Source organism: Neoarius graeffei, chromosome 8 (genome assembly GCF_027579695.1).
Source record: "Neoarius graeffei isolate fNeoGra1 chromosome 8, fNeoGra1.pri, whole genome shotgun sequence".
Lineage (NCBI taxonomy): Eukaryota > Metazoa > Chordata > Actinopteri > Siluriformes > Ariidae > Neoarius > Neoarius graeffei.
Genome location: NC_083576.1, coordinates 21964148 through 21991909, shown reverse-complemented (window position 1 = coordinate 21991909; position 27762 = coordinate 21964148). Strand labels below are relative to the sequence as shown.

Genomic DNA, 27762 nt, shown 5'->3' with positions numbered 1-27762 from the left:
ATTTGCAGAAAACCACCAGGTCGTTTTCTCATAAACCAGCGCTGACATAGGATTCAGAGGGAGGCGTCCCGCAGATGAGGTCACAAATCAATGTTCACCGGGAAATTCAAATGCCAAGTTTTTTTTTTTGTTTGTTTTTTTTGTTTTTTTTTTTAAGAGGCAGACCAATTCGCCTCAGATGGCTTGATTTCAACTGAATTTTTCTGGTATTGCGCAAGGTAAAAAAAAAAATTGCAGAGAATGCAGAATGTTAGATATTTGACCAAAGTTTAATATAAAATAGGAGAATTACATTGATCTTGCTCTTGAATTTACCCGTGATATGCATTTTAATCCAATTGAAATGTTGCGGAAGGACCTGAAGTGAGCAGTTCATGTGAGGAAACCCACCAACATCCCAGAGTTGAAGCTGTTCTGTACGGAGGAATGGGCTAAAATTCCTCCAAGCCGGTGTGCAGGACTGATCAGCAGTTACGGAAACGTTTAGTTGCAGTTATTGCTGCACAAGGGGGTCACACCAGATACTGAAAGCAAAGGTTCACATACTTTTGCCACTCACAGATGTATAATATTGGATCATTTTCCTCAATAAATAAATGACCAAGTATAATATTTTTGTCTCATTTGTTTAACTGGGTTCTCTTTATCTACTTTTAGGACTTGTGTGAAAATCTTATGTTTTAGGTCATATTTATGCAGAAACATAGAAAATTCTAAAGGGTTGACAAACTTTCAAGCACCACTGTATGTTATCTCCTCTTGGTTTATTTGAGCAAGTGATTTATTTTCTAATAAATTCAGTTTTATTTCCAAAATGGAAACAAACTATTGGCTTAATTTAAACCATCGCTGCCCTGACCAGGCAGTTACTAAGGATAATCAATAAACAGTGGAGAGTGTAAGTTTTCTTTTAAAAAAAAAATTGTGCATCGGTCATTCATGTTTAGAACATAGCTGTTTATTTGAAATAACGTATTCGATATGTTCAGCAGGGTTCCCATAGGTCATGGAATTTCGAGAATATTGTGGAATTTTAAAAAGTATTCCAGACATGGAAAGTCAGGGGATTTGATCATATTTTGGGCCAAGTCATGGAATATTGGGGAATTTTGTTTGTAGCGTGTTTTAAATTTTAGTTGCCTTTTTGGTAAAATGGAAATATTTTCCATGCAGTGCTTCACTAGGTTTCAGCAGTGGAAAAATTTTTGTACTGAAAGCATTTGTGAATTTGTCAAGCTTACACATCGATGTTTAAAATACTGTGGCTGGTTTTTGTCTGCTCAGTATAAAGACGGCCTGGTTTTCTGTTCAATGCAAGTCCTGGATATTCCTTTTTTTTTTTTTTTTTTTTTTTTTAAATAAATCTGGGAAAAGTCAGGGAGCTGGGAGCTTGACGTTTGACTTGGAGTGTAAACCCTGGTTCAGTGTATATACTTCCTGGGGCATTGTAAAGCTTTAAGTGTTGAAATGAAATGTGAATCTTGTGTGATGTCTGTCTTGGAAACCATTTATCACCTAAAATGTTCTGGAAAAGTGCTGAATTTTACCTCGTTACCTTTAGGGAGTGTGGAAGCCCCGGAAAATCCCCAATCCTGACTACTTCGAGGATCTGCATCCGTTCCGCATGACACCTGTCAGTGCCGTGGGCCTGGAGCTCTGGTCCATGTCCTCGGACATCTTTTTCGACAACTTTTTCATCACATCAGATCGCAACGTTGCTGATAAGTGGGCAGAGGATGGCTGGGGTCTGAAGAAAGCCGCAGAGGGAGCAGCTGAGGTACTCAATGTTTCTTGCTATTTCTGTGTGAAGTGGAACAATATTTGTTTCTTGCGCTGGGTGTCTGGTATTCTATCTTGGCTGTTTTGAAAGGTTTTGTATCCAGGCCCCTTCAAAACATCCTCAGAGATCTGTCATTGCACCACAGATTAATTTGAGAAGAATTTCATCATGTGTGTTTATTGGAGCCATAAGGTCTTATTACAAGCCTTTTCAAAGCCCCAGCACTCGAAGCAGTTAGGTCATGTTAAAATGCGGATTTGACCTTTAACAGGACTTTTATTAATTTTATTAAAATTGCCATGAGATTCAGTGCAGTTGTGTAACTGGGAAATTCATTATAGTTTTAATAAAGTCTCTTATTGAAATTATTAATGCTTCACTGATAGAGACTTGAGTGCAAGACTGTTCATACTATCACAGTCCTAAGCACTGTAATCTCCTGGATCTTTTCGACTGTCCATTTGGGGCCATCCTCAGCAGCAGAGTGGATTCCAGGTGGTGAGACTCGAACTAGAAGTAGGACATCCGAATGGATCAGGCAGGGCAAGAGGGTCGGCATCGACGGGGGGAGGGAAACAGACAGACCGAGAGAGGGGGAGGGAGACTGAGAGACAGACGGGGAGGGGGGGGGACACTGAGGGAGGGAGAGAGAGAGAGGGGGGGATGGATAGGGAGAGAGAGGGATGGGGGGGAGACAGAGAGGGGGATGGATAGGGAGAGAGACAGATGGGGAGGGACGAGGGGAGAGAGAGAGGGGGGTGGATAGGGAGAGAGGGGGGCAGGGAGGGATGAGGGGGAGATAGAGAGAGGGGGAGACAGACAGACGGGGAGGGATGAGGGGGAGATAGAGAGAGGGGGAGACAGACAGATGGGGAGGGACGAGAGGGAGACGGGGAGAGGGGGGTGGATAGGGAGAGAGGGGGGCAGGGAGGGATGAGGGGGAGATAGAGAGAGGGGGAGACAGACGGGAGGGACGAGAGGGAGACGGGGAGAGAGGGACAAATAGGGAGACTGAGAGACAGATGGGAGGGGGGACGGGGAGAGGGGGATGGATAGGGAGAGAGGGGGACTGGGAGGGATGAGGGGGAGATGGAGAGAGGGGGAGACAGACGGGGGAGAGGGACGAATAGGGAGAGAGAGGGATGGATGGGGAGGGAGGGACGAGGGGGAGATGGGGAGAGAGAGGTATGGACAGGGAGAGAGAGACAGACGGGGAGAGAGGGACAGATAGGGAGAGGGGGACTGATGGGGAGGGAGAGACAGACGGGGAGATGGGGACGGATAGGGAGAGGGACAGACTGGGAGGGATGAGGTGGAGACAGACAGATGGGGAGGGACGACGGGGAGAGAGGGGGATGGATAGGGAGAGAGACAGATGGGGAGGGGGATGGGGAGAGAGGGACTGAGAGGGAGAGAGACAGATGGGGGAGGGATTGGGAGCGAGGGGGATGGATAGGGAGAGAGACAGACGGGGAGGGAGACAGATGGGGAGGGACAGGGAAGGGGGACGGGGGAGAGGGATGGATAGGGAGAGAGACAGACAGTGAGGGATGGGGGGAGAGAGAGGGACGGGGAGGGGGGGAGAGAGAGGGACGGGGAGGGGGGGAGAGAGAGGGACGGGGAGGGGGGGAGAGAGAGGGACGGGGAGGGGGGGAGAGAGAGGGACGGGGAGGGGGGGACAGACGGGGAGGGACGGGGAGGGGGGGACAGACGGGGAGGGACGGGGAGGGGGGGACAGACGGGGAGGGACGGGGAGGGGGGGACAGACGGGGAGGGACGGGGAGGGGGGGACAGACGGGGAGGGACGGGGAGGGGGGGACAGACGGGGAGGGACGGGGAGGGGGGGGACAGACGGGGAGGGACGGGGAGGGGGGGACAGACGGGGAGGGACGGGGAGGGGGGGACAGACGGGGAGGGACGGGGAGGGGGGGACAGACGGGGGAGGGGGATAGATAGGGAGAGAGACGAGGGGGAGACGGAGAGAGGGGGACGGATAGGGAGAGAGACAGACGGGGAGGGACGAGGGGGAGACGGAGAGAGGGGGACGGATAGGGAGAGAGACAGACGGGGAGGGACGAGGGGGAGACGGAGAGAGGGGGACGGATAGGGAGAGAGACAGACGGGGAGGGACGAGGGGGAGACGGAGAGAGGGGGACGGATAGGGAGAGAGACAGACGGGGAGGGACGAGGGGGAGACGGAGAGAGGGGGACGGATAGGGAGAGAGACAGACGGGGAGGGACGAGGGGGAGACGGAGAGAGGGGGACGGATAGGGAGAGAGACAGACGGGGAGGGACGAGGGGGAGACGGAGAGAGGGGGACGGATAGGGAGAGAGACAGACGGGGAGGGACGAGGGGGAGATGGACTGGGAGGGACGAGGGGGAGACGGAGAGAGGGGGACGGATAGGGAGAGAGACAGACGGGGAGGGACGAGGGGGAGACGGAGAGAGGGGGACGGATAGGGAGAGAGACAGACGGGGAGGGACGAGGGGGAGATGGACTGGGAGGGACGAGGGGGAGACGGAGAGAGGGGGACGGATAGGGAGAGAGACAGATGGGGAGGGACGAGGGGGAGACGGAGAGAGGGGGACGGATAGGGAGAGAGACAGACGGGGAGGGACGAGGGGGAGACGGAGAGAGGGGGACGGATAGGGAGAGAGACAGACGGGGAGGGACGAGGGGGAGATGGACTGGGAGGGACGAGGGGGAGACGGAGAGAGGGGGACGGATAGGGAGAGAGACAGACGGGGACGGATGAGGGGGAGATGGACTGGGAGGGACGAAGGGGAGACGGGGGAGAGAGAGAGCGACAGAGAGAGGGACGGGGAGGGGGGAGAGAGGGGGGATGGATAGGGAGACAGACAGATGGGGAGGGATGAGGGGGACGGATAGGGAGAGAGACAGACGGGGGAGGGATGAGGGGAGACGGAGACAGACGGGGAGGGACGAGGGGGAGATGGAGAGAGGGGGACGGATAGGGAGAGAGACAGACGGGGAGGGACGAGAGGGAGTCGGAGAGAGGGGGACAGATGGGGAGAGAGACAGACGGGGAGGGACGAGAGGGGGAGGGACGAGGGGGAGAGACAGACGGGGAGGGACGAGGGGGAGACGGAGACAGACGGGGAGGGACGAGGGGGAGACGGAGAAAGGGGGAGGGACGAGGGGGAGACGGAGACAGACGGGGGAGGGACGAGGGGGAGACGGAGAGGGGGGACGGATAGGGAGAGAGACAGACGGGGAGGGACGAGACGGGGAGGGACGAGGGGGAGACGGAGACGGACGGGGAGGGACGAGGGGGAGACGGACGGGGAGGGACGAGGGGGAGACGGACGGGGAGGGACGAGGGGGAGACGGACGGGGAGGGACGAGGGGGAGACGGACGGGGAGGGACGAGGGGGAGACGGACGGGGGAGGGACGAGGGGGAGACGGACGGGGGAGGGACGAGGGGGAGACGGACGGGGGAGGGACGAGGGGGAGACGGACGGGGGAGGGACGAGGGGGAGACGGACGGGGGAGGGACGAGGGGGAGACGGACGGGGGAGGGACGAGGGGGAGACGAGACGGACGGGGGAGGGACGAGGGGGAGACGAGACGGACGGGGGAGGGACGAGGGGGAGACGGACGGGGAGGGACGAGGGGGAGACGGACGGGGGAGGGACGAGGGGGAGACGAGACGGACGGGGGAGGGACGAGGGGGAGACGAGACGGACGGGGGAGGGACGAGGGGGAGACGAGACGGACGGGGGAGGGACGAGGGGGAGACGAGACGGACGGGGGAGGGACGAGGGGGAGACGGAGACGGACGGGGGAGGGACGAGGGGGAGACGGAGACGGACGGGGGAGGGACGAGGGGGAGACGGAGACGGACGGGGGAGGGACGAGGGGGAGACGGAGACGGACGGGGGAGGGACGAGGGGGAGACGGAGACGGACGGGGGAGGGACGAGGGGGAGACGGAGACGGACGGGGGAGGGACGAGGGGGAGACGGAGACGGACGGGGGAGGGACGAGGGGGAGACGGAGACGGACGGGGGAGGGACGAGGGGGAGACGGAGACGGACGGGGGAGGGACGAGGGGGAGACGGAGACGGACGGGGGAGGGACGAGGGGGAGACGGAGACGGACGGGGGAGGGACGAGGGGGAGACGGAGACGGACGGGGGAGGGACGAGGGGGAGACGGAGACGGACGGGGGAGGGACGAGGGGGAGACGGAGACGGACGGGGGAGGGACGAGGGGGAGACGGAGACGGACGGGGGAGGGACGAGGGGGAGACGGAGACGGACGGGGGAGGGACGAGGGGGAGACGGAGACGGACGGGGGAGGGACGAGGGGGAGACGGAGACGGACGGGGGAGGGACGAGGGGGAGACGGAGACGGACGGGGGAGGGACGAGGGGGAGACGGAGACGGACGGGGGAGGGACGAGGGGGAGACGGAGACGGACGGGGGAGGGACGAGGGGGAGACGGAGACGGACGGGGGAGGGACGAGGGGGAGACGGAGACGGACGGGGGAGGGACGAGGGGGAGACGGAGACGGACGGGGGAGGGACGAGGGGGAGACGGAGACGGACGGGGGAGGGACGAGGGGGAGACGGAGACGGACGGGGGAGGGACGAGGGGGAGACGGAGACGGACGGGGAGGGACGAGGGGGAGACGGAGAGAGGGGGACGGATAGGGAGAGAGACAGACGGGGAGGGACGAGGGGGAGACGGGGGGGAGAGAGAGCGACAGAGAGGGACGGGGAGGGGGAGAGAGGGGGGATGGATAGGGAGACGGACGGGGAGGGGGACGGGGAGAGAGGGACGGATAGGGAGAGAGACAGACGGGGGAGGGATGAGGGGAGACGGAGACAGACGGGGAGGGACGAGGGGGAGATGGAGAGAGGGGGACGGATAGGGAGAGAGACAGACGGGGAGGGACGAGAGGGAGACGGAGAGAGGGGGACGGATAGGGAGAGAGAGACGGGGAGGGACGAGGGGGAGACGGAGAGAGGGGGAGGGACGAGGGGGGGAGACGAGGGGGGGAGACGGAGAGACGAGGGGGAGAGACAGACGGGGAGGGACGAGGGGGAGACGGAGAGAGGGGGACAGATAGGGAGAGAGACAGACGGGGAGGGACGAGGGGGAGACAGAGAGAGGGGGACGGATAGGGAGAGAGACAGACGGGGAGGGATGAGTGGGAGACGGACTGGGAGGGACGAAGGGGAGACGAGGAGAGAGAGAGAGGGCGACAGAGAGGGACGGGGGGGGAGAGAGGGGGGATGGATAGGGAGACAGACAGACGGGGAGGGATGAGGGGGACGGGGAAAGAGGGACGGATAGGGAGAGAGACAGAGGGGGAGGGACGAGGGGGAGACGGACGGGGGAGGGACGAGGGGGAGACGGACGGGGGAGGGACGAGGGGGAGACGGACGGGGGAGGGACGAGGGGGAGACGAGACAGACGGGGAGGGACGAGGGGGAGACGAGACAGACGGGGAGGGACGAGGGGGAGACGGACGGGGGAGGGACGAGGGGGAGACGGACGGGGAGGGACGAGGGGGAGACGGACGGGGAGGGACGAGGGGGAGACGAGACGGACGGGGAGGGACGAGGGGGAGACGAGACGGACGGGGGAGGGACGAGGGGGAGACGAGACGGACGAGGGGGAGACGGAGACGGACGGGGGAGGGACGAGGGGGAGACGGAGACGGACGGGGGAGGGACGAGGGGGAGACGGAGACGGACGGGGGAGGGACGAGGGGGAGACGGAGACGGACGGGGGAGGGACGAGGGGGAGACGGAGACGGACGGGGGAGGGACGAGGGGGAGACGGAGACGGACGGGGGAGGGACGAGGGGGAGACGGAGACGGACGGGGGAGGGACGAGGGGGAGACGGAGACGGACGGGGGAGGGACGAGGGGGAGACGGAGACGGACGGGGGAGGGACGAGGGGGAGACGGAGACGGACGGGGGAGGGACGAGGGGGACGGGGAAAGAGGGACGGATAGGGAGAGAGACGAGGGGGACGGGGAAAGAGGGACGGATAGGGAGAGAGACAGATGGGGAGGGACGGGGAGAGAGAGATGGGGAGAGAGGGACGGATAGGGAGAGAGAGACGGGGACATGGGGAGACGTAGAGAGGGACAGGGGACAGAGAGGGAGAGAGGCGGGGAAGGGGGAGACGTAGAGAGGGACGGGGACCGAGAGGGAGAGAGCTGGGGAAGGGGGAGACGTAGAGAGGGACGGGGACCGAGAGGGAGAGAGCTGGGGAAGGGGGAGACGTAGAGAGGGACGTGGACAGAGAGGGAGAGAGGCGGGGAAGGGGGAGACGTAGAGAGGGACGGGGACAGAGAGGGAGAGAGACGGGGAAGGGGGAGACGTAGAGAGGGACGGGGACAGAGGGAGAGAGACGGGGAGGGGGAGACATAGAGGGACGGGGGACAGAGAGGGAGAGAGGTGGGGGAGGGGGAGACGTAGAGATGGACGGGGAGACGGGGATAGAGAGGCAGATGAGGGGGAGAGGGGGACAGAGAAAGGGGGAAGGGGAGAGAGAGGGACGGATGGGGGGATGGAGAGAGGGGGGAGACGGGGAGAGACCGATGGGGAGAGGTGGGATAGAGAGAAAGGGGAGAGACAGAGAGAGAGGGGGACGGATGGGGGGACAGAGGGATGGATAGGGATGGCGACAGATGGGGGAGGGACAGGGACAGAGAGTGAGGGGGGACAGAGAGGGAGGGGGACAGTGACTGGGGGAGAGAGAGACAGATGAGGGAAAGGGACAGATGGGGAGGAGCGGGGGACGGAGGGGGACAGTGACTGGGGGAGGGGGAGAGAGACAGATGAGGGAGAGGGACAGATGGGGAGGAGCAGGAGACAGAGGGATGGATGGGGGGACGGAGAGAGCGGGGGTGGGGGAGACGGGGACAGAGAGGGATGATGGGGGGACAGAGAGAGGGCTAGATGGGGAGAGAGAGGGATGAGGGGGTGAAGGTGGGGGAGAGGGGGAGGGAGAGGGGGAGAGGGGGACAGAGAGACAGATGGGGAGAGAGGGAGATAGGGGAGAGAGAGACAGACAGGAGGAGGGGGGAGAGGGACAGTAAGGAAAGAGACAGATGTGGGGGACAGAGAGAGATGGGGGACAGAGGGAGAGAGACAGATGGGGAGGGAGAGAGACAGATGGGGAGGGAGAGAGACAGATGGGGAGGGAGAGAGACAGATGGGGAGGGAGAGAGACAGATGGGGAGGGAGAGAGACAGACGGGAGGAGGGGTGAGAGGGACGGTAAGGAGAGAGACAGATGTGGGGGACAGGGTGAGAGAGGGGGTGGGGGGGAGACGGGGAGAGGGACGAATAGGGAGAGGGGTGGGGGGGAGACGGGGAGAGGGACGAATAGGGAGAGGGGTGGGGGGGAGACGGGGAGAGGGACGAATAGGGAGAGGGATGGGGGGGGGGGGGGAGTGTAATCTTCTGTAGCTCAGCAATCTACAGCACAGTTCGGAAAGGAATGGGTTTTGCAACGTCGGTTCGAATCCTGACGTCGGCGTATTTTTTATTTATTTATTTTTTTTCCTCTCCCGTTTATGTACTGTAGCTTCTGTCTCCCAATCGGACAAAGGCTGAGCTCAGACCTCCACAGGTCTCCAATTTTAAATTTCGTGATGTAAGTGGGTATGCATCATCTGCGAACATCTGTGTCTGGGGGCAGGTAAGATGGTGCCAGAGTACGTCCTAATTGTCCTTACTCTACTCGCTTGTATACTTTTAGAATGTACTATGGTTACGGTCAGGTAGTAGGTCCTTAACCTTTGCTGGTACATATTAGTTCGTCCAAAATGTAAAGATGACTAACTGAGAACGCGTCTCCTCATAGCTTTCCTGTATCAACAATTGTGCACAGGTTTTTAATCTGTTTATGTGGAAGGCCTGCGATAAACATTCTTGTCTCCTTTACTATGGTAACGAAATGGTAACTGATTTTAGAAATTAATCGACACCTTCAGAATCAAAAATGAAACAGTGCTGGGGTATAAACTTGATCTACTTGAACAGGTGGTGCAGTGGTTAGCGCTGTTGCCTCATAGCAAGAAGGTTCTGGGTTCTCGCCCAATGGCTGATGGGTGCCTTTCTGTGTGGAGTCTGCATGGGTTTCCCCCACAGTCCAAAGACGTACATTTGGGCTAACTGGCTACTCTAAAATGCCCATAGATGTGAATATCTGAGCTGTGATCAGACAGTAGTAGTATGCTTTCGACTCGGCCATGTTGAGATGCGTCCTTCATAATTCAGCTGCAAGAAAGGATGATTAGCCACTCCAAACTTCATTTAGTTCAAAGTTATTATTTCATCTTTAGACAGCAGTGCTCGATTTTAAAACCTATTCACTTTAAGTGATCAGTCAGTTGGGCTAAAGGTATATCTAACACCTGAACTATTATAGTATAGTGGTTGATCTCTACCACTGTCACTTCATTTAATAACGAAGAATAATCTAAAACTGATTTTATGAGGAGTTCTCTTATGAAGAATGGGCCATGATCTTTGGCGTGTGGGTTATTGAGTGTTTCCCTGCATGCATGCGCATGCAGGCTTGCGTGTCTGCTCTCCAGCTCTGATGGGTATCTGTTTCCATTTAACCCATGGGCTTTCCCACACGCGATGTAGTTGTGTGTTCCTCTTCAGGGCGTGGGTCAGAGATTCCGCTTCCGCATGCTCGCGTGCGCGTGTACACAGTGCTCTGATACTCACCTCTCACACTTGCATTCCATAATGATAATTACAAGGGCCACCATGTTACACCAAACCAAACATCCATTTCTATCATTTTCATTTTAGCAAGCTGACTAAATCTTCATTTAATTCCAACCAAAGATGAAGTCTGGAATTCAGACTCTCACCCACTTTTCGTACCCCATAATATTACCATCCAACACCTACACTTGGACAGACCACAACTCCACTTTCCCTTCAGCCCATCTTCAGCAGTGAAGCTCTGGAAAGCAACACTATTACCCCTTTTCCACCAAATCAGTTCCAGGGCTGGTTCAGGGCTGGTGCTGGTTCACAACTCGTTCAACTTGCGAGCCAGCTGAGGACCAGTTTGCTTTTCCATAGCTCGTGGTGCTAAGGGGAGCCACGTCATTACGTCGCTGTATACGTCAGTTATGTCGCTGCGTTTGCATAAACCTTGGTGCGAATATCGAAGCAACAACAACACTGAGAAGAAGCAGCAACAACAATAATAATGGATGACTTCGTTTGTACCGCTGCTGATTCTCGGCGCTTAAAAATGGCGACCTTTCGCGGTCTTGCGATTGTTGTTGGTCTTAACAACTCTAACACCCCCCACCCCCACCCCCACCCCCGAAGTAAGTGGTTCTTTCCTCTGGTGCTAGCCTGGAACTGTTTTTTTTTTTTTTTTTTTTTTTTTCTGGCCCCAGAGCCAGTTCTTTGTCAGTGGAAACAGAAAACCCGGTTCCAAACTAAGCACTGGCCCTGAACCAGCCCTGGAACTGCTTTGGTGGAAAAGGGGCATTTGAGAGCAAACTGTGGTAAAGGAGAACTGAAGTTGTTTTTAAACTTGCTTTATTTCTTAACGTGTTGTTCAATTACGTTTTCGGTTTTAGTAACCTTATATTGTGACTCGTATTGACAACTAATTGCAATTAATTCAGTTTTTAGCCAAGTTGAATTTAGTTTGTTTGGTTCGCGGCAGGCGTCGCTTATCCGCGCGATCTTCACGAGACTTGTGCGAGACTTCGAAACGTGACGTGTCTGCCACCATTTTGAAAATATTTTCCAAACGAAATATTGTACAAAAACGAGTTTAAATGACTATTACTGCCTACTTTTTTCAAACTTTCCTGATGGGTCAATCCATGTGAAATCACCAGAGGCCTCGCCACTGACCATCTCAGATTTGCTTCATACTTTCTGGAAATATTGTCAGTGTGCCCAATAAATAGTGTACAAAATTTTAGGCTTGTACCTTCATTAGTTTCTGAGATATAGGGGCTTTTAAAAAAAAAGGGCGTGGCCCCAATTTCACTGTTAAAACGCGTGCTACAGAAAACAGACCTAACTTCATAAGTCATTACTTTTAAACTATTCAGGCAAGATGCATGAAATTTTCAAGGATTGTTCTTCAATGCCAGACGCCTTTAAATACTAAAATAGAAAGTTCACAGTTCAATATTTGCCAAGTTATGGCTTGCTGAAAATCATTAAAAAAAATGTGCTTTGGAGCAACTTTGACGCCCCAGATCTTTTCAAATTTTCTTATTTATTACTCATGTTAGTACTTTTTTTTTAGGGAACTAGGTATGTGTTCAATAGAAATCAAACTTTCTGATTTATTAGGCTTTTAAAAAAAAACATTTTGCGCCTATAATTCAAATGTAGATTACAAATGTATGACAAGGTCTACCATAAAAACATCTCTGGAAAGAGTGTATTTTGATTAGCAAATGCACAAAATAAGAAGTTGGTACCCTAAACCAAACTATAAATATTAAGGTATCAAGTACGGCATGTTTTACGATAGACGGAAATGCTGTTTTAAGGCATATCTACCAGTAGACAAACTAGCAGACATCATTTCATTGTCAAACATATTTGAAGGAAAATCTGTCAGTGGATGAATGTATTATGCTTTTGGATTTTGCCAAAAACTATTCATTCTGTGTATGGATTCTGCCCAGGGATACCACTGGGACAACAGCCAATGCACTCATCATTGCAGTGTACATTAGAGCAAAGAATAAAGATGGTACAAAAGTAAAGAAATGCATCTCTATCTGCATAATAAGTGACTGCCTTAAGCATGATACAGTGGCCGTGCATGCATTCTTAAAGGTTTTACCATATGTATGCCATTTACATCCCCAGCTGAAAAAGGTCATTTACTTCAGTGATGGATCAGCAGCCCAATACAAAAACTATAAAAATTTCACAAATCCAATAAAGCATGCAGACGATTTTGGACTTTTGGCAGGATGGCATTTCTTTGCCACTTCTCATGGTAAATCACCCTGTGATGGTATTCGAGGCACTGTAAAGCGGTCAGCAGCTCGAGCTAGCTTACAGGCAGTCACGAGTGATCACATACTAACCCCATCTGATCTGTTTTTGTGGGCAGAAAAACACATAAAGAACCTCCATTTCATCTGGGTTGGGACAGGGGAAGTTATGGAGAGTGGAAAAGCATTGGAGACAAGATTTTCAAGGTCCGCTACTATTCCTGGAACAGGAGACAACCACTCATTCGTTCCAATCATATTCAACCAGCTGCAGGTCAGCAGGGTGTCAGGTGGTCCTAGCTTCATTGTGGATACGAGTGGGAATTGGCCACAAGTAATACATAAAACCCCTGTTAAATCAGCAGTCTCTCTGGCAGATACAATTCCTGGTAAATATGTTGTCTGTTTGTATGACAGACAGTGGTAGACAGGCAACATTCGTGCATTATCAGAGGAGGAACAAGATGTACAAGTAACATTTATGCATCCTCATGGTCCCTCTCAGACTTGCAGCTGGCTCAGGAGAGAGGATAACTGTTGGATCCCTCTGGTCCATGTCATGAAAATCATTGATGCCCCACTTGCATCAACTGGCAGGCAGTATAAACTTCCATCTGATGTGGAAAAGCAAATCAATACACTGTTTAAGCTCTTCAAATAAAGTATTTTTAAGGTTATTTTTCCTACACTGGAGGTTTGTAATTGTATTGTAATATGCTTTAAAACAGAATTTCCGTCTATTGTAAAACATGCCGTATTGATACCTTTAATATTTATAGTTTGGTTTAGGCTACCAACTTCATATTTTGTGCATTTGCTAATCAAAATATGCTCTTTCCAGAGATGATATTGTTTTTACGGTAGACCTTGTCATACATTTGTAATCTACATTTGAATTATAGGCGCAAAATTTTATTTATTTTTATTTTTAAAGCCTAATAAATCAAAGTTTGATTTCTATTAAACACATACCTAGTTGCCTAAAGAGTACTATAACATGAGTAATAAATGAGAAAATTTGAAAGATCTGGTGTGCTTTAATGTGGAGATATGGGGCGTCAAAGTTGCTCCAAAGCACGTTTTTTATGATTTTCAGCAAGCCATAACTTGGCAAGTATTGAACTGTGAACTTTCTATTTTAGTATTTAAAGGCGTCTGGAATTGAAGAACAATCCTTGAAAATTTCATGCATCTTGCATGAATAGTTTAAAAGTAATGACTTTATGGAAGTTAGGTCCATTTTCTGTAGCACACGTTTCAACAGTGAAATTGGAGCCACGCCCCTTTTTTAAAAGCCCCTACATCTCAGAAACTAATGAAGGTACAAGCCTAAAATTTTGTACACTATTTATTGGGCACACTGACAATATTTCCAGAAAGTATGAAGCAAATCTGAGATGGTCAGTGGCGAACACTTTTCTAAATCTGGTGATTTGGGGTGGAATTACCCTGATTTTGCAATCAAAACAAACAAAACTTCCGGCTTGATTACATCAGCATTCGAAAGAGGGCGTGCGCGTCTTTTGACAACCCCTGTATCCGAAATCACTCCCTACTCACTATATAGGGCAATGTATAGTGGGGATGCCATTTTGTAGTGCTGTCCGAAACCTTAGTGAGGATTATTTACACGCTATATAGTGCGTTCAAAGTATCCCACAATGCATCATGAAAAGTAATCTACAATAATGGTCACTAACCAAAGCAATACCGTGCCTTGCAAAAGTATTCATACCCCTTGAACATTTTTCACATTTCCACCTTACAACCACGAACTTAAGTTTTTTATTGAGATTTTATGTGATAGACCTACACAGAGTAGCACATAATTGTGAAGTGAAACGAAAATGATAAATGGTCTTCAAAATTTTAAACAAATAAAAATCTGAAAAATGTGATGTGCATTAGTATTCAGCCCCCTGTACTCTGATACTTCTAAATACAATCCAGTGCAATCAGTTGCCTTCAGAAGTCATCTAATTGGTTTATAGAGTTCGACTGTGTGTAATTTACTCTCAGCATAAATACACTTGTTCTGTGAAGGCCTCAGTGGTTTGTTAGAGAACACTGAAGGACAAACAGTATCATGAAGACCAAAGAACTCACCAGACAGGTCAGGGATAAATTTCTGGAGAAGTTTAAAGCAGGGTTAGGTTATAAAAAATATCCCAAGCTCTGAACATCTCAAGAAGCACTGTTCAATCCATCATTCAAAAATGGAAAAAGTATGGCACAACTGCAAACCTACCAAGACATGGCCGTCCACCTAAACTGACAGAGCGAGCAAGGAGAGCACTGGTCAGAGAAGCAGCCAAGAGGCCCATGATCACACTGGAGGAGCTGCAGAAAGCCACAGCTCAGGTGGGAGAATCTGTGCGCAGGACAACTATAAGTCGTACACTCCACAAATCTGGCCTTTTTGGAAGAGTGGCAAGAAGAAAGCCGTTGTTGAAAGACAGGCATAAGAAGCCATGTAGGGGACACAGCAAACATGTGGAAGGTGCTTTGGTCAGATGAGACCAAAGTTGAACTTTTTGGCCTAAATGCAAAGCGCTGTGTGTGGCAGAAAACTAACACTGCTCATCACCCTGCACACGCCATCCCCACTGTGAAACATGGTGGTGGCAGCATCATGTGGGGATGCTTTTCTTCAGCAGGGACAGGGAAGCTGGTCAGAGTTGATGGGAAGATGGATGGAGCTAAATACAGGGCAATCCAGGAAGAAAACCTGTTGGAGGCTGCAAAAGACTTGAGACTGGGAAGGAGATTCACCTTCCAGCAAGACAATGACCCTAAACATACAGCCAGAGCTACAATGGAATGGTTTAGATCAAAGAATATTCATGTGTTAGAATGGCCCAGTCAAAGTCCAGACCTAAATCCCATTGAGCATCTGTGGCAAGACTTGAAAATTGCTGTTCACAGACGCTCTCCATCCAATCTGGCTGAGCTTGAGCTATTTTTGCAAAGAAGAATGGGCAAAAATTTCAGTGTCTAGATGTGCAAAGCTGGTAGAGACAAACCACAAAAGACTTGCAGCTGTAATTGCAGCAAAAGGTGGCTCTACAAAGTATTGACGCGGGGGGCTGAATACTAATGCAAATCACATTTTTTTCAGATTTTTATTTCTTTAAAATTTTGAAGACCATTTATCATTTTCATTTCACTTCACAATTATGTGCTACTCTGTGTTGATCTATCATAAAATCTCAATAAAAAACTTAAGTTCGTGGTTGTAAGGTGGAAAAAATGTGAAAAAGTTCAAGGGGTATGAATACTTTTGCAAGGCACTGTATATCCCATCATGCATTGCAGCCACACTGAAAGAAATCAAATTAAAAGTCTCAAATTTGATTTAATAAAAGGCAGCGCCAAAGAAGAAAGTATTCAGCCTTGATTTAAAAAAACAAAACTGAAAGATGCAGGTACTTTGTATTTATTAATGTGGGAAATGGGCTCAGTATAATATGGGTTTATCACAAAAATATATGCATGTATTTATTATTTTGAAGACCCACCAGCCGACTGACCTGGCATGTTTTAGTTGTGCAACAGTAATGACGTAAATGCCAGCGTGACGGACTAGTGTCCGAAAGCGTTTTTTTTTTTTTTTTTTTAATTATTTTACCAGTGAGCTTACTATGGTAGTCCTCTATATAGTAATTCCCTGTATAGGGAGTAGTGAACGAGTGAGCGATTTCAGACACAGGGTTGGTCACTTTGATTTCTGCTGTACGTTTTGCTTCCGTCCTACGATGTTTCGCACAGGTCTCAACAAATCTCGTTTACGGTCATTGCTTTGACATATGGACTGATATATTACTCAACTTACTATAGCAGTGACAAAATAGCTATCAAAAATGCATTCCGTTACTTAATAAAATGAGAGAAATAGAATTTTGATGATAAATTTGCCTTCAGTTCCTCTTTAAACTTCTTGTGATCTCTCTGATCACATTTGCATCATTTCTGAATGATGTTTCTAATTCACAGCTGATTGTGCAAAGCGGTCAGGTTTACCCTGGAAGCGGTCCAGATCTAATTGGAAAAGGTTTTGCAGGCCTGAGTTGTGTGTGTGTTTGTTTTTTTTTCTTTCTCTCTCCTCCCTCAATTGATGCTTCCATTTTCTAAGTCTTGTTTTTATAGGTTTTACTGGCTTATAAAATGGTACTAAGGCCAGGTGAGTTCCGTTTGTGCAGTTGAATTTTTTTTTTTTTTTTTTTTAACGCCGGTTTTTCGACTTTTTTTTTTCGGGTTCATAAATCTAAAATCGAACTTGACATTTATGCATTCCCAGGGCTTTCCATCAGCCCATGTTTACATTAGACCGTATCAGCGGATCATCAGATTAACGTTTTTAAAACGATTAGTGTGCACACAGCAACGCCAATACACGGATACGCTCGGCTCCGCAGGCATCCTGCGCTCCAAATCACTCCGCCCTGAACAGCGAGTGCCCTCTGGAGGGTGCGCACTCCGGCCCTGTGCAGCTCACAGAGCGCGCGAGTGAAGTGCATGAGCAGTGGTTCGGGACTGAGCCGCTGTGTGTGTGATCCCAGCGCATATCACTTACCACTTGCAAGTGGAAGGATGGCAAGCCTAAAGACAATCATAACTACACAGTGGGCAGTATTTGCATCAGTATTTGCAGTATTTTCATACTTTTATACTCTTTAATGAAAGGTGATACAAGGCGGAAGTCCGCGCCGTTTTTCAGCAGTCGCGTCACATGACCAACGCCAGCGAATCAGGAAGGTGGATGTCACAGTGACGTTGTCCAATGACGACGCCAGCTAGAGCTCAGCACAGGGTTAAATGTATTTTCCACAGACCATTTATTTATTCACTTTACTCAAATACAAAGTAAAATGGCAGTAAATCTTCTTTCTTTTCTTGCGTATTGCATCATGAGGCGTTCCTGGCTTGTGAATCTCTTATTTTCGGTGCATGACACATTCACGCAGCTGAGCATGCTATGAATTAACAACGACAACGGTCTGCAGTGGTGGCTACACAATTAAACACTCAGCGAACATTTCTCCATTTGTGTATGGAAATACACTCCAACGACTCAGTTTGGTTTCATTTACAACCAACGGTGTCTTTTGATGCCAGCACGTAATTGAACGAGAGAAGACTGGTTTACCGGAGACAAAATAAGCGTCATCTCTGCTTCTGTTCCCTCCGACACACTACTGCCTCCGCCGAGTGCGCGCGCACTCTGAACTGAATCAGCTCTGCGCATGTGCCGTGCGGCACAAAAAAATGGCAGCCACCATAAAGGAAGGAGATCCGGAGTTTTAAATTTTGCTCAAGTGTGAAATCGCAAAATGGTATTCTAGTGAACAACAAAATAGTAAAGATTCAGAAAAACAAATCATTCAGTGATCATTTTAATAGTGTAATTTCATCCGAACTAGGCCTAACGGTCGATTTAGAACTACAAAAAGTCCGTGTGTCGGACATTTTAAGTACCTTTGTAAAAGTTTTGCAAATGTTGCAGTCAGCATTTAAAATGCTAAAGTTTTTGTACAAGTTTCAGTTGATTTAAACTGTCATTTTATTAAATGTGTCTGCTTTTGGAATAAAAAAGTACTGAAAGAAAAAGCAAACACAGCATTGCGATTTCTTATCCATCCAAAAAAAAAAATCCCTCCCTCCCGACTGAATTTTTTTTGCTCACCCGGTGGACAGGAAACGGATTTTTTTTTAAGGATGGCCTAAAGTGTTTCTTCTCTGGTCACTTTTTATAGTAGGTAACAAAGGACTGAGGTATTTAAAGGAAATATCTTGCAAATGAACAAATTGAGCTAAAAGTCGATTTTTGTTCGTGTTTTTATATTTAAAAAAAAAAAAGCAGCATGTTGAATTTGTTGTTAATGATATAACCACTAAAGTGGTGAAAATAGACAGGACTTTTTTTTTTTTTTTACCCCCTTCCTTTCTTTCTCTTTTGGTCGTGGTGGTCGCTATAACTTCATTCGTGATGTCATTTTCCACGAGCACAGCAGAGGTGTACAAGTGCATGCTATAATAGACTGTAGTATATTATGCAGTATTGTAGTCCAGTCACTAAACCTCGAGTCTCGAGTCCAGTCTCGAGTCAAAGTCATAAAAAAAAAATTTGTCGAGTCCGAGAACAAGACTCCAACTGCACCATTTGACGATGGCAGTTTTAGCCCCATTAACATTAGTTTGTTCCTGAACATGACGTATGAACAGGTGAATGTGCATTCTCTATCAGGGAGTGCGAAGTATTCTGTCAGAGATGGTTGGGAGACGGATGTGAGTGCAGAAGGTGTGTTTATTAATACAAGTGAATCCAGAACGGCAGGCAAAATCGTAAAACGGGCGAGGCACAAACAAGCTATCGTAGACTCGGCAGAATCAAAGACGAGAAACAGGAAATCAGGGATCAGGAAACCAAACAAGGAAATAAGGCTCAGTAATGTATCAGCAACGCAACTCAATACTTCACAAAGCAAGTGTGTTTTCACAGTTTTTATATCGGCGCGCTGATTGCGCCTTAATCCTGTGCAGGTGTGAGTTGCTTACGGCGCGAGAGTCCGCTTGGAGCACGTGCTGTCCAGAGCGCGCCCGAGAGTCCAGCTGATGCACGTGCCAAGGTGCGCAGATGTGACACTTTTGCACGAAATTAGTACAAAAATTAATGTAGATATAAATATCTTATGCCAAATTATTATGGCATGTTACGAAAAAATAAAGAAAAAATCCGAGTCCTCATCTTCACTTTACGAGTCCGAATGCAGTTAATTGCATGAGTCCCGAGTCATCAGTGCTCAAGTCAAGTCATGAGTCCTTAAAATTAGGGCACGAGTCTGACTCGAATACTACAAGCCTGATATTATGGTCTCGTGTGACTTCTTGGTCAACTTGTTTTGCATTTCTCCACAAAAATTATAGCAATGCAGTATTAGAAAAGGAATCAAAATAAAGTAGTGGCAGTTTATTGCTTTTTTTTTTTTTTTTTTTTTTAAAACAAAACCTGCTTATCTTCCATCCATTTGATGCATGTCACAGTATGCTGTGATGCTGCATACATATGTGTTTTGTGGTGAAACAAAGTTGAGATCACGTCTGGCTTCAGTTGTCGTTTCTGCCTTGTGTCTCGGTTCTTCCCATTGGATCCCCGCCTCCCCCGCAAGTCCTCCACAAAACAATCTCCTGTAAAATGCTTACTGCAAGATTTGCTGCTTTTTCCAGGAGTCAAGTTTTTTTTGCTTTACTTGATGAAGCCGCTCGGCCAAACGTCTTGGATCCAGGACCGAATGAAGACGTGCGAAATCCTACGTCACGCAGCGCCACCCTTGTTTTTGGCTTGTAAAACATCATGTATCTGGCTAATCCAGTATGGCTGCGCCAGGGGAAATGGCTCAACTGACCCCCCCCCCCGTCTAGAACATCTTGTATAAATGTATAATGATGACATTTCATAACACCGTAATTTCAAAATTTCCTGATTAATTGCTTTAAAAGAACTAATAATCAGACTTAAAGGAACAGTCCACCGTACTTCCATAATGAAATATGCTCTTATCTGAATTGAGACGAGCTGCTCCGTACCTCTCCGAGCTTTGCGCGACCTCCCAGTCAGTCAGACGCGCTGTCACTCCTGTTAGCAATGTAGCTAGGCTCAGCATGGCCAATGGTATTTTTTGGGGCTGTAGTTAGATGTGACCAAACTCTTCTGCGTTTTTCCTGTTTACATAGGTTTATATGACCAGTGACATGAAACAAGTTCAGTTACACAAATTGAAACGTAGCGATTTTCTACGCTATGGAAAGTCCGCACTATAATGACAGGCGTACTAACACCTTCTGCATGCTTCGGCAGCGCATTGATCGCTACGTTTCAATTTGTGTAACTGAACTTGTTTCATGTCACTGGTCATATAAACCTATGTAAACAGGAAAAACGTGGAAGAGTTTGGTCGCATCTAACTACAGCCCCAAAAAATACCGTTGGCCATGCTGAGCCTAGCTACATTGCTAACAGGAGTGACAGCGCGTCTGACTGACCGGGAGGTCGCGCAAAGCTCGGAGAGGTACGGAGCAGCTCGTCTCAATTCAGATAAGAGCATATTTCATTATGAAAGTACGGTGGACTGTTCCTTTAAAGTATATCATATCACAGTATTAATCTACTCTTCATGTGGCCCAGTCCTAGACTTTGTATATGATTTAGGATTACTTTAAAGGAGATACACAGAACCTTTTTTATTTTTAAATAAATTTGAGTGGATAGTATCTCCATCCTTGACTCTTGTATGCTGCATAAATGGGAATAAAATATATATATATTTTTGAGAGTTAAAATCAACCGCAAAGTTGGCATTCGAGCTGCCCCGCTGAGCCAGCCAGCCCTGAGTGCGTGACGTCACAGCAGGAACCGGTTTTAAAGCCCGAGGCCTTTTGACAGCTATAGACCAAAGTCATATAAATAAAAATTAATGGTGAAAGTAAGAAATACCGTTACCGACTTGCTCAACTAAGACTGATTTTGACTTTGATTGTGGGTTGACTCTCATTAAAACCAGATAGGCGTTATAACTTATGCAACATACATGTAAATGCATGCATTTTCACTGATAAAACGTAAAAGGCTCATTAAATAATCAGATGAGCTGAGACGATCACATTTTTGAAGCAAATTAAATAATGCACAATACAAGTTACATGTATTAATCTAAATACGGGTAAACAACGTGTGGCGTTTTTGTTTTGTATCCAAATGAGAGTCGCATCTTAAGCCTAGGTCACAACCGGCCGTACGTGCTCCTACGGCCGGTCTACGTGCAAGAAACGCACGGAGGGCGCGCGCATGTGACGTGCTGATTTTCGAGCCGCAGACCGGCCGCAGAGGTTCTTTGTCATGTCAAACAAACTCTACGGGTGCTTACGTTTTTTTCAGGTTGCAAGACAAACTTACGGCCAATGTGCGTCTTTCTCCACGAACAAAAAAATCGCAGCGATTTGGGAAACGCCAAAAATCACGCGGCCAAAAAATCGTACGTCCGGTTGTGACCTAGGCTTTACCCATCTGTGTTCTCGCTTCTTGAAGGCCGACCTTGTTGATTGTTTCGAAACAATCTGACTTTCAGTTGTTTGTTCAGTTCTCTGTTCATTTGCGTCTTCCTCGTAAGGGCGAGATATTGCTGCTGAGGCAAGCATGTCCAGAAGAAAAATCAGATGGCTACTCCACTCATTCTCCATTTTTTTTCCATACTGGGTACTCCGTCATTACTGCTCGGCTTATGCAATTACTAAAACCCAGGACGGAACGGGATGTCACCGGTTTTAGTAACAATCGTGGGGAGGTCACTGCCCAAGCGATATGTCCCATCCCGGGTTTTAGCAACAACCCTCGGCTCACGCTCTGGGAGAACTGGTGCAACTGAACTTGCTTTCTTTTTCTTGTAGTTTTCTTTTCCTTTAATTGTTGGTACTGCACCCTCTTTCAATACGGGCTTATAGCCAACGCTCCTCAACAGATCAGAGGTCTTTTGTAGGCGCCCAATCCGTGAATTTCTCGCAAAACGCGTCCAAATCTTTGCAGTTTGAACATTCTTGGGCCATGAATGTAACGTAAATCCACCTTCTGTAGTGTTGCTGCACCGGCCGGCAACACATCTACGTAGCATGGCGATAAATTGGCTCAAAATGGAAGCTCAAAGTTGCAGTTAGCTCTGTGTTTTAGTATAGTGGAAATGGTGATGAGACTGATTGCCTTCCTGCGGTGACGTCACAGATGTCAAGGTCATTCACTCAGACCGCTATCTATAGGAATCATTTTAATTGTAAAAATGACTATATTAGATTTATTGTTAACGCTTAAAACTCTTCCTGTGCCATTCTTGAGGTCTCAAGGCAAAAAGTGAAGCCATGGTTGTGCGTATCTCCTTTAAACTGACTGTATACCAAAAATTGATCAGTAGAACATGGTGTATATAGCTGTACGTTTACTTGGAGTGTTTTCCCACTTGACTTGAATATTGGAGTCCACGCTTAGGACTAGTTCTGTGCTTGTTTATAGGAAGGGGCTCGTAATCCCATTTCATTCCAAACCATTGAGTGATTTTGCGCAATTCTGTGCGTCAGTTTGTGCATGCAGGTCTGCAGAACGTAGGCTTGTTTTACTTCAGGTGACGACACGAAAGTGCCTCTAAGAGTTTTGAACTTTCATTTAGTCATAGTCATAACACACTAACTAACTGAAGAGTTTCGTTTTCATGTGTCATGATGTAGGCTGTTAATGTTGGTTAATATCCTTGGAGAATTTGTAAAGGAGGCAAGAAGTTAACCACAGATCTGCTGCAACATGCCACGATTCCTTTACAACAGGAGATACTCAACGAAAAGTTGTCTCCTTGAACAACGGCTCTTTTGTGTGATTTGCATTGTGTGAATGGTAGGTATGCGGAGGGGGAAGGCGAGCTCCGGGCGGGGGAGGCAGCGGCAGACAGCGTTGGGTTTTTAAGGGTTGCTAGCGTTTTGGTTCACTGCTGTCGAGTGGGTGGAGAGCAAAACGCAGAGATTAGCCATGTCTCTCAAACATTCCTGCTGCTCAAATGCCATGTTTCCCAAAGGTGAATTCCAAGCATGCCAGAAGTGGCCAGCGAAGGTCAACTTGTTAGATGTGTGTCTCCAAGGTTTTTAAGTTCTCTGTCGAGGTGTTTTTTTTTCGAGTTTCACAATCTCAAGTTAAAACTAGTCTGGCAACATGTATAAAAGTTTTGAGACACACAAATTTTGGTTTTCACAAAGTTTGCTGCTTTAGTTTTCATGGTGGCAATTTGCATTGACTCTAGATTGTTCTGAAGAGTGATCGTATGAATTGCAATTAATTGCAAAGTCCTTCCTTGCCATGAAAATTAAATTAACTTGATCACAAAAACCCCATTTCCACTGCATTTTAGCCCTGCCACAAAACGACCTGCTAACATCATTTCAGTGATCATCTCGTTAGCTCAGGAGAAAGTGTTAAAGGGGAACTGAAGGCAATTTTTTTTATCATCAAAATTCTATTTATTTCCTTTTATAAAACGTAGGAAGGCAATTCTGACAGCTATTTTGTCACTGCTATAGCAAGGCAAGTTTATTTATATAGCACATTTCATACACAATGGCAGTTCAATGTGCTTTACAGAAGTAAAAAAAACAGTATACAATGGAGAAATAAAATTACATAAAATAATTTTCTTTTTATTCTAAAACGATTAAAAGAATTAAAAGAAAATAAGAATTAAACAATGGTAGAAATAAAATAATAAAATAAAGTAGAAATAGGAGGAGGAGAAAAAAAAAGGAAACCAGCAGAATAGAATAAAGAATTATTTTATGTAATTTTATTTCTCCATTGTGGGGCGGCACGGTGGTGTAGTGGTTAGCGCTGTCGCCTCACAGCAAGAAGGTCCTGGGTTCGAGCCCCGGGGCCGGCGAGGGCCTTTCTGTGCGGAGTTTGCATGTTCTCCCCGTGTCCGCGTGGGTTTCCTCCGGGTGCTCCGGTTTCCCCCACAGTCCAAAGACATGCAGGTTAGGTTAACTGGTGACTCTAAATTGACCGTAGGTGTGAATGTGAGTGTGAATGGTTGTCTGTGTCTATGTGTCAGCCCTGTGATGACCTGGCGACTTGTCCAGGGTGTACCCCGCCTTTCGCCCGTAGTCAGCTGGGATAGGCTCCAGCTTGCCTGCGACCCTGTAGAAGGATAAAGCGGCTAGAGATAATGTGATGTGATGTGTGTATTTCTCCATTGTATACTGTTGTTGTTTTTACTTCTGTATAGCAAGTTGAGTGTTTTTGAAATATGCGATGTCAAAGCAATGGCCGTAAACAAGATTCGCTGAGACCTGTGCGAGACATCGTAGGACGGAAGTAAAACGTACAGCGGAAATCGAAGCGACCAACATATGCCAACGTTGTCAAAAGACAACGTGCATCCTCTTTCGAATGCTGACGTAGTCAAGCTGGAAGTTTTCCGTGTCCCAAATTGCTCCCTACTCACTATATAGTGAGGACGCCATTTTGCAGTGCTGTCCGAAACCTTAGTGAGGATTATTTAGACCCTATATAGTGCACTCAAAGTATCCCATAATGCATCACGAAAAGTAGGGTACAACTGATGGTCACTCACTAAAGCAATATATCCCATCATGCATTGTGGTTGCGCTGAAAGAAATCAAATTAAAAGTCTCAAATTTGATTTAATCAAAGGCAGCGGCAAAGAAGCAAGTATTCAGCCTTGATTTAAAAAAATCTGAAAGATGCAGCTACTTTATTGCTTAATGTGGGAAATGCGCTCAGTATAATATGGATTTATCACAAAAATACATGCATGTATTTATTATTTTGAAAACCCACCAGCTGACTGATCTGGCACGTTTTAATTGTGTGACCGTAATGACGTAAATACCAGCGCGACTGACTAGTGTCCGAAAGCGTTTTTTAATTAATTTATTTTGCCCCATTTAACCAATGGATCAAAGTTGTATGGAATAATCTCCATCACTGATGAAGCTGGCAAATCTCGAAATTAATCTAAATTGGAATGATATGGCGATCTGGCGGGCGGCACGGTGGTGTAGTGGTTAGCGCTGTCGCCTCACAGCAAGAAGGTCCTGGGTTCGAGCCCCGTGGCCGGCGAGGGCCTTTCTGTGCGGAGTTTGAATGTTCTCCCCGTGTCCGCGTGGGTTTCCTCCGGGTGCTCCGGTTTCCCCCACAGTCCAAAGACATGCAGGTTAGGTTAACTGGTGACACTAAATTGACCGTAGGTGTGAATGTGAGTGTGAATGGTTGTCTGTGTCTATGTGTCAGCCCTGTGATGACCTGGCGACTTGTCCAGGGTGTACCCTGCCTTTCGCCCGTAGTCAGCTGGGATAGGCTCCAGCTTGCCTGCTACCCTGTAGAAGGATAAAGCGGCTAGAGATAATGAGATGAGATGGCGATCTGGCTGCTGTGTAAACAGTTTTCAAAATGGCAGTTTACGTTTCAAGTCTCGTGAAGGTCGTGCGGATAAGCGACGCCTGCCGTGGAGCAAACGAACTACAGTCAACATGGCTTAAAAACCGAAAAGGCCAATAAGTGTAATATAATCTGCCAATATGAGTGACGATATAGACCCCTTCGCATGTTTGTAAACAAACCGACCGTTGCCAGGATGTGCGCACAGCCTGGACTCAAACACTGGCGCTGCCCATAGACCGGCATTATGAGCTGTCAGATTATGCAAAACAATTGTCGTTACAAGATCGAGAATGCTACATAAATAAGTTAACTCTAACAAGTGGACATCGCCTACCGCAGGGGTGGGCAAACTTTTTGGCTCAGGGGCCACATTGACTTTTGAAATTTGCTAGGCGGGCCGGGCCAGCACCAAATTCATACATATCGAACATAAACCGGAAAAGCTTTAGTGTTATTGTAAGGCCTTCACTGACAGAGACCCAAATGCAGATCAGATTGACATTTATTTTAGTTCTCAGTCAACAAAGGCAGAGCAGAAAAATGCTTGCAGTTCAATAGATTGGCACTGGATCCATCCAGAAAAGAGATATATACACACACGTGATAGTAAGAAAAGTAGCACACTTAATTCTTAAATTACATCTTTGAGCTGCCAGGATGAGTAGGATGCCAGTGTATTTGTATCATTTTATACATACAACTAAATTGCATATCATTAAATTGAACTAAATTTACTTATCAGTACATATTTTTGTACATTTCACTGAACTCGTAGATTTACACCCAAGGGTTTTTTTTTTTTTTTTTTTTTTTTTTTTAAAACCATCCACTTCCAGCCTGCCAGTACAACCAACCACCATTAGTAGGAGAGGTACCACACCATTCCAAAATGTTTGCAGTTCAACAGTTTGGGTACCACACCATGCCAACATGTTTGCAGTTCAGTGGTTTGGCACTGGATCCATCCAGCCCACAAAATCAGACAAAACAACTCAAGAAAGCAAGAAACTCCAAACTGGTTTTCAGGTTCAAAGTCACTCACTGAAATATTTCCAGTCCTCAAAAAATCAAAACACAGGTTCCAAACAGGTTTTCATATTCCAAAAGGCCACTCGTAGATCAGAATAACCTCCACAGGCAAAAGTCCAGGAACAGATACAAGCAGAAGCAAGGTCGGCTGCTCATAATACACCTATAATAGCAGAGAGACATAAATGAGTTAATACTCACATTCACTCAGCAACTGCTGAGCTGTATTCGTCCGTGCTTGCGCTGACTGGTTGTTAGCATAATTAGCATGCTTGGAGGAAAAGTGCCGTTTGATGTTATATTATCCCTAAAACTGCAACGGTTTCTTTGCAAATAAGGCATACAGCCTTTGATCGGACTTCAGCAAAAAAATATTTAGTTGTCCATTCTTTATTGAACACCTTGCACTCACTGTCCACTTTTCTTTTTTTAGGACCACTCATTGTAAAGTTTTATCCTGTGTTCTCGAGATCATCAGTGGCATGGGCGCCAGAATGACTTCCATGGCACGCGCTGCACCACTCTGCAAATGTAATCTCGCGCGAATATGACTGACTGGAAAGACGGATCTCTAGAACACCTGTCTACGTGATAACACTGAAGCTTATAGTTTATAGATCTGCTCAATCGCGTTTATATGATTGTCTTCCGCGGGCCGGATTAAAAACGCCAACGGGCCAGATGTGGCCCGCGGGCCGTAGTTTGCCCACCTCTGGCCTACCGGATCCGTATTTAATTAAAGAGTGGACGGACGATGTTAGTAAGTTCCCTGGTATACAATGGCCAGATATATACTCATACCTTATTGACAAGACTTCAGTGTACACCCATGAAAAACTTCGTGCCTACAAGTCTTTAGACGCATATGATTATGTGCGGGCATGTACAGAACGTGTTTTACACTGAAATTGATGAAAACATGCTAACAATATTCATTACATTGTGTAACTATGACCCAGCTAATCAGACAAAC

The 27762-nt window shown here is 48.0% G+C and overlaps 1 protein-coding gene across 1 annotated transcript in view; it reads left to right on the top strand.

Moving 5' to 3' along the window:
* Window positions 1-27762, top strand: part of canx (calnexin) — a 106709-nt gene that overhangs the window by 63802 nt on the left and 15145 nt on the right. The window contains exon 11 of the mRNA XM_060927423.1: window positions 1562-1777. Within this exon, the coding sequence (XP_060783406.1) occupies window positions 1562-1777 (216 nt within the window). The remainder of the gene's footprint in view (window positions 1-1561; window positions 1778-27762) is intronic.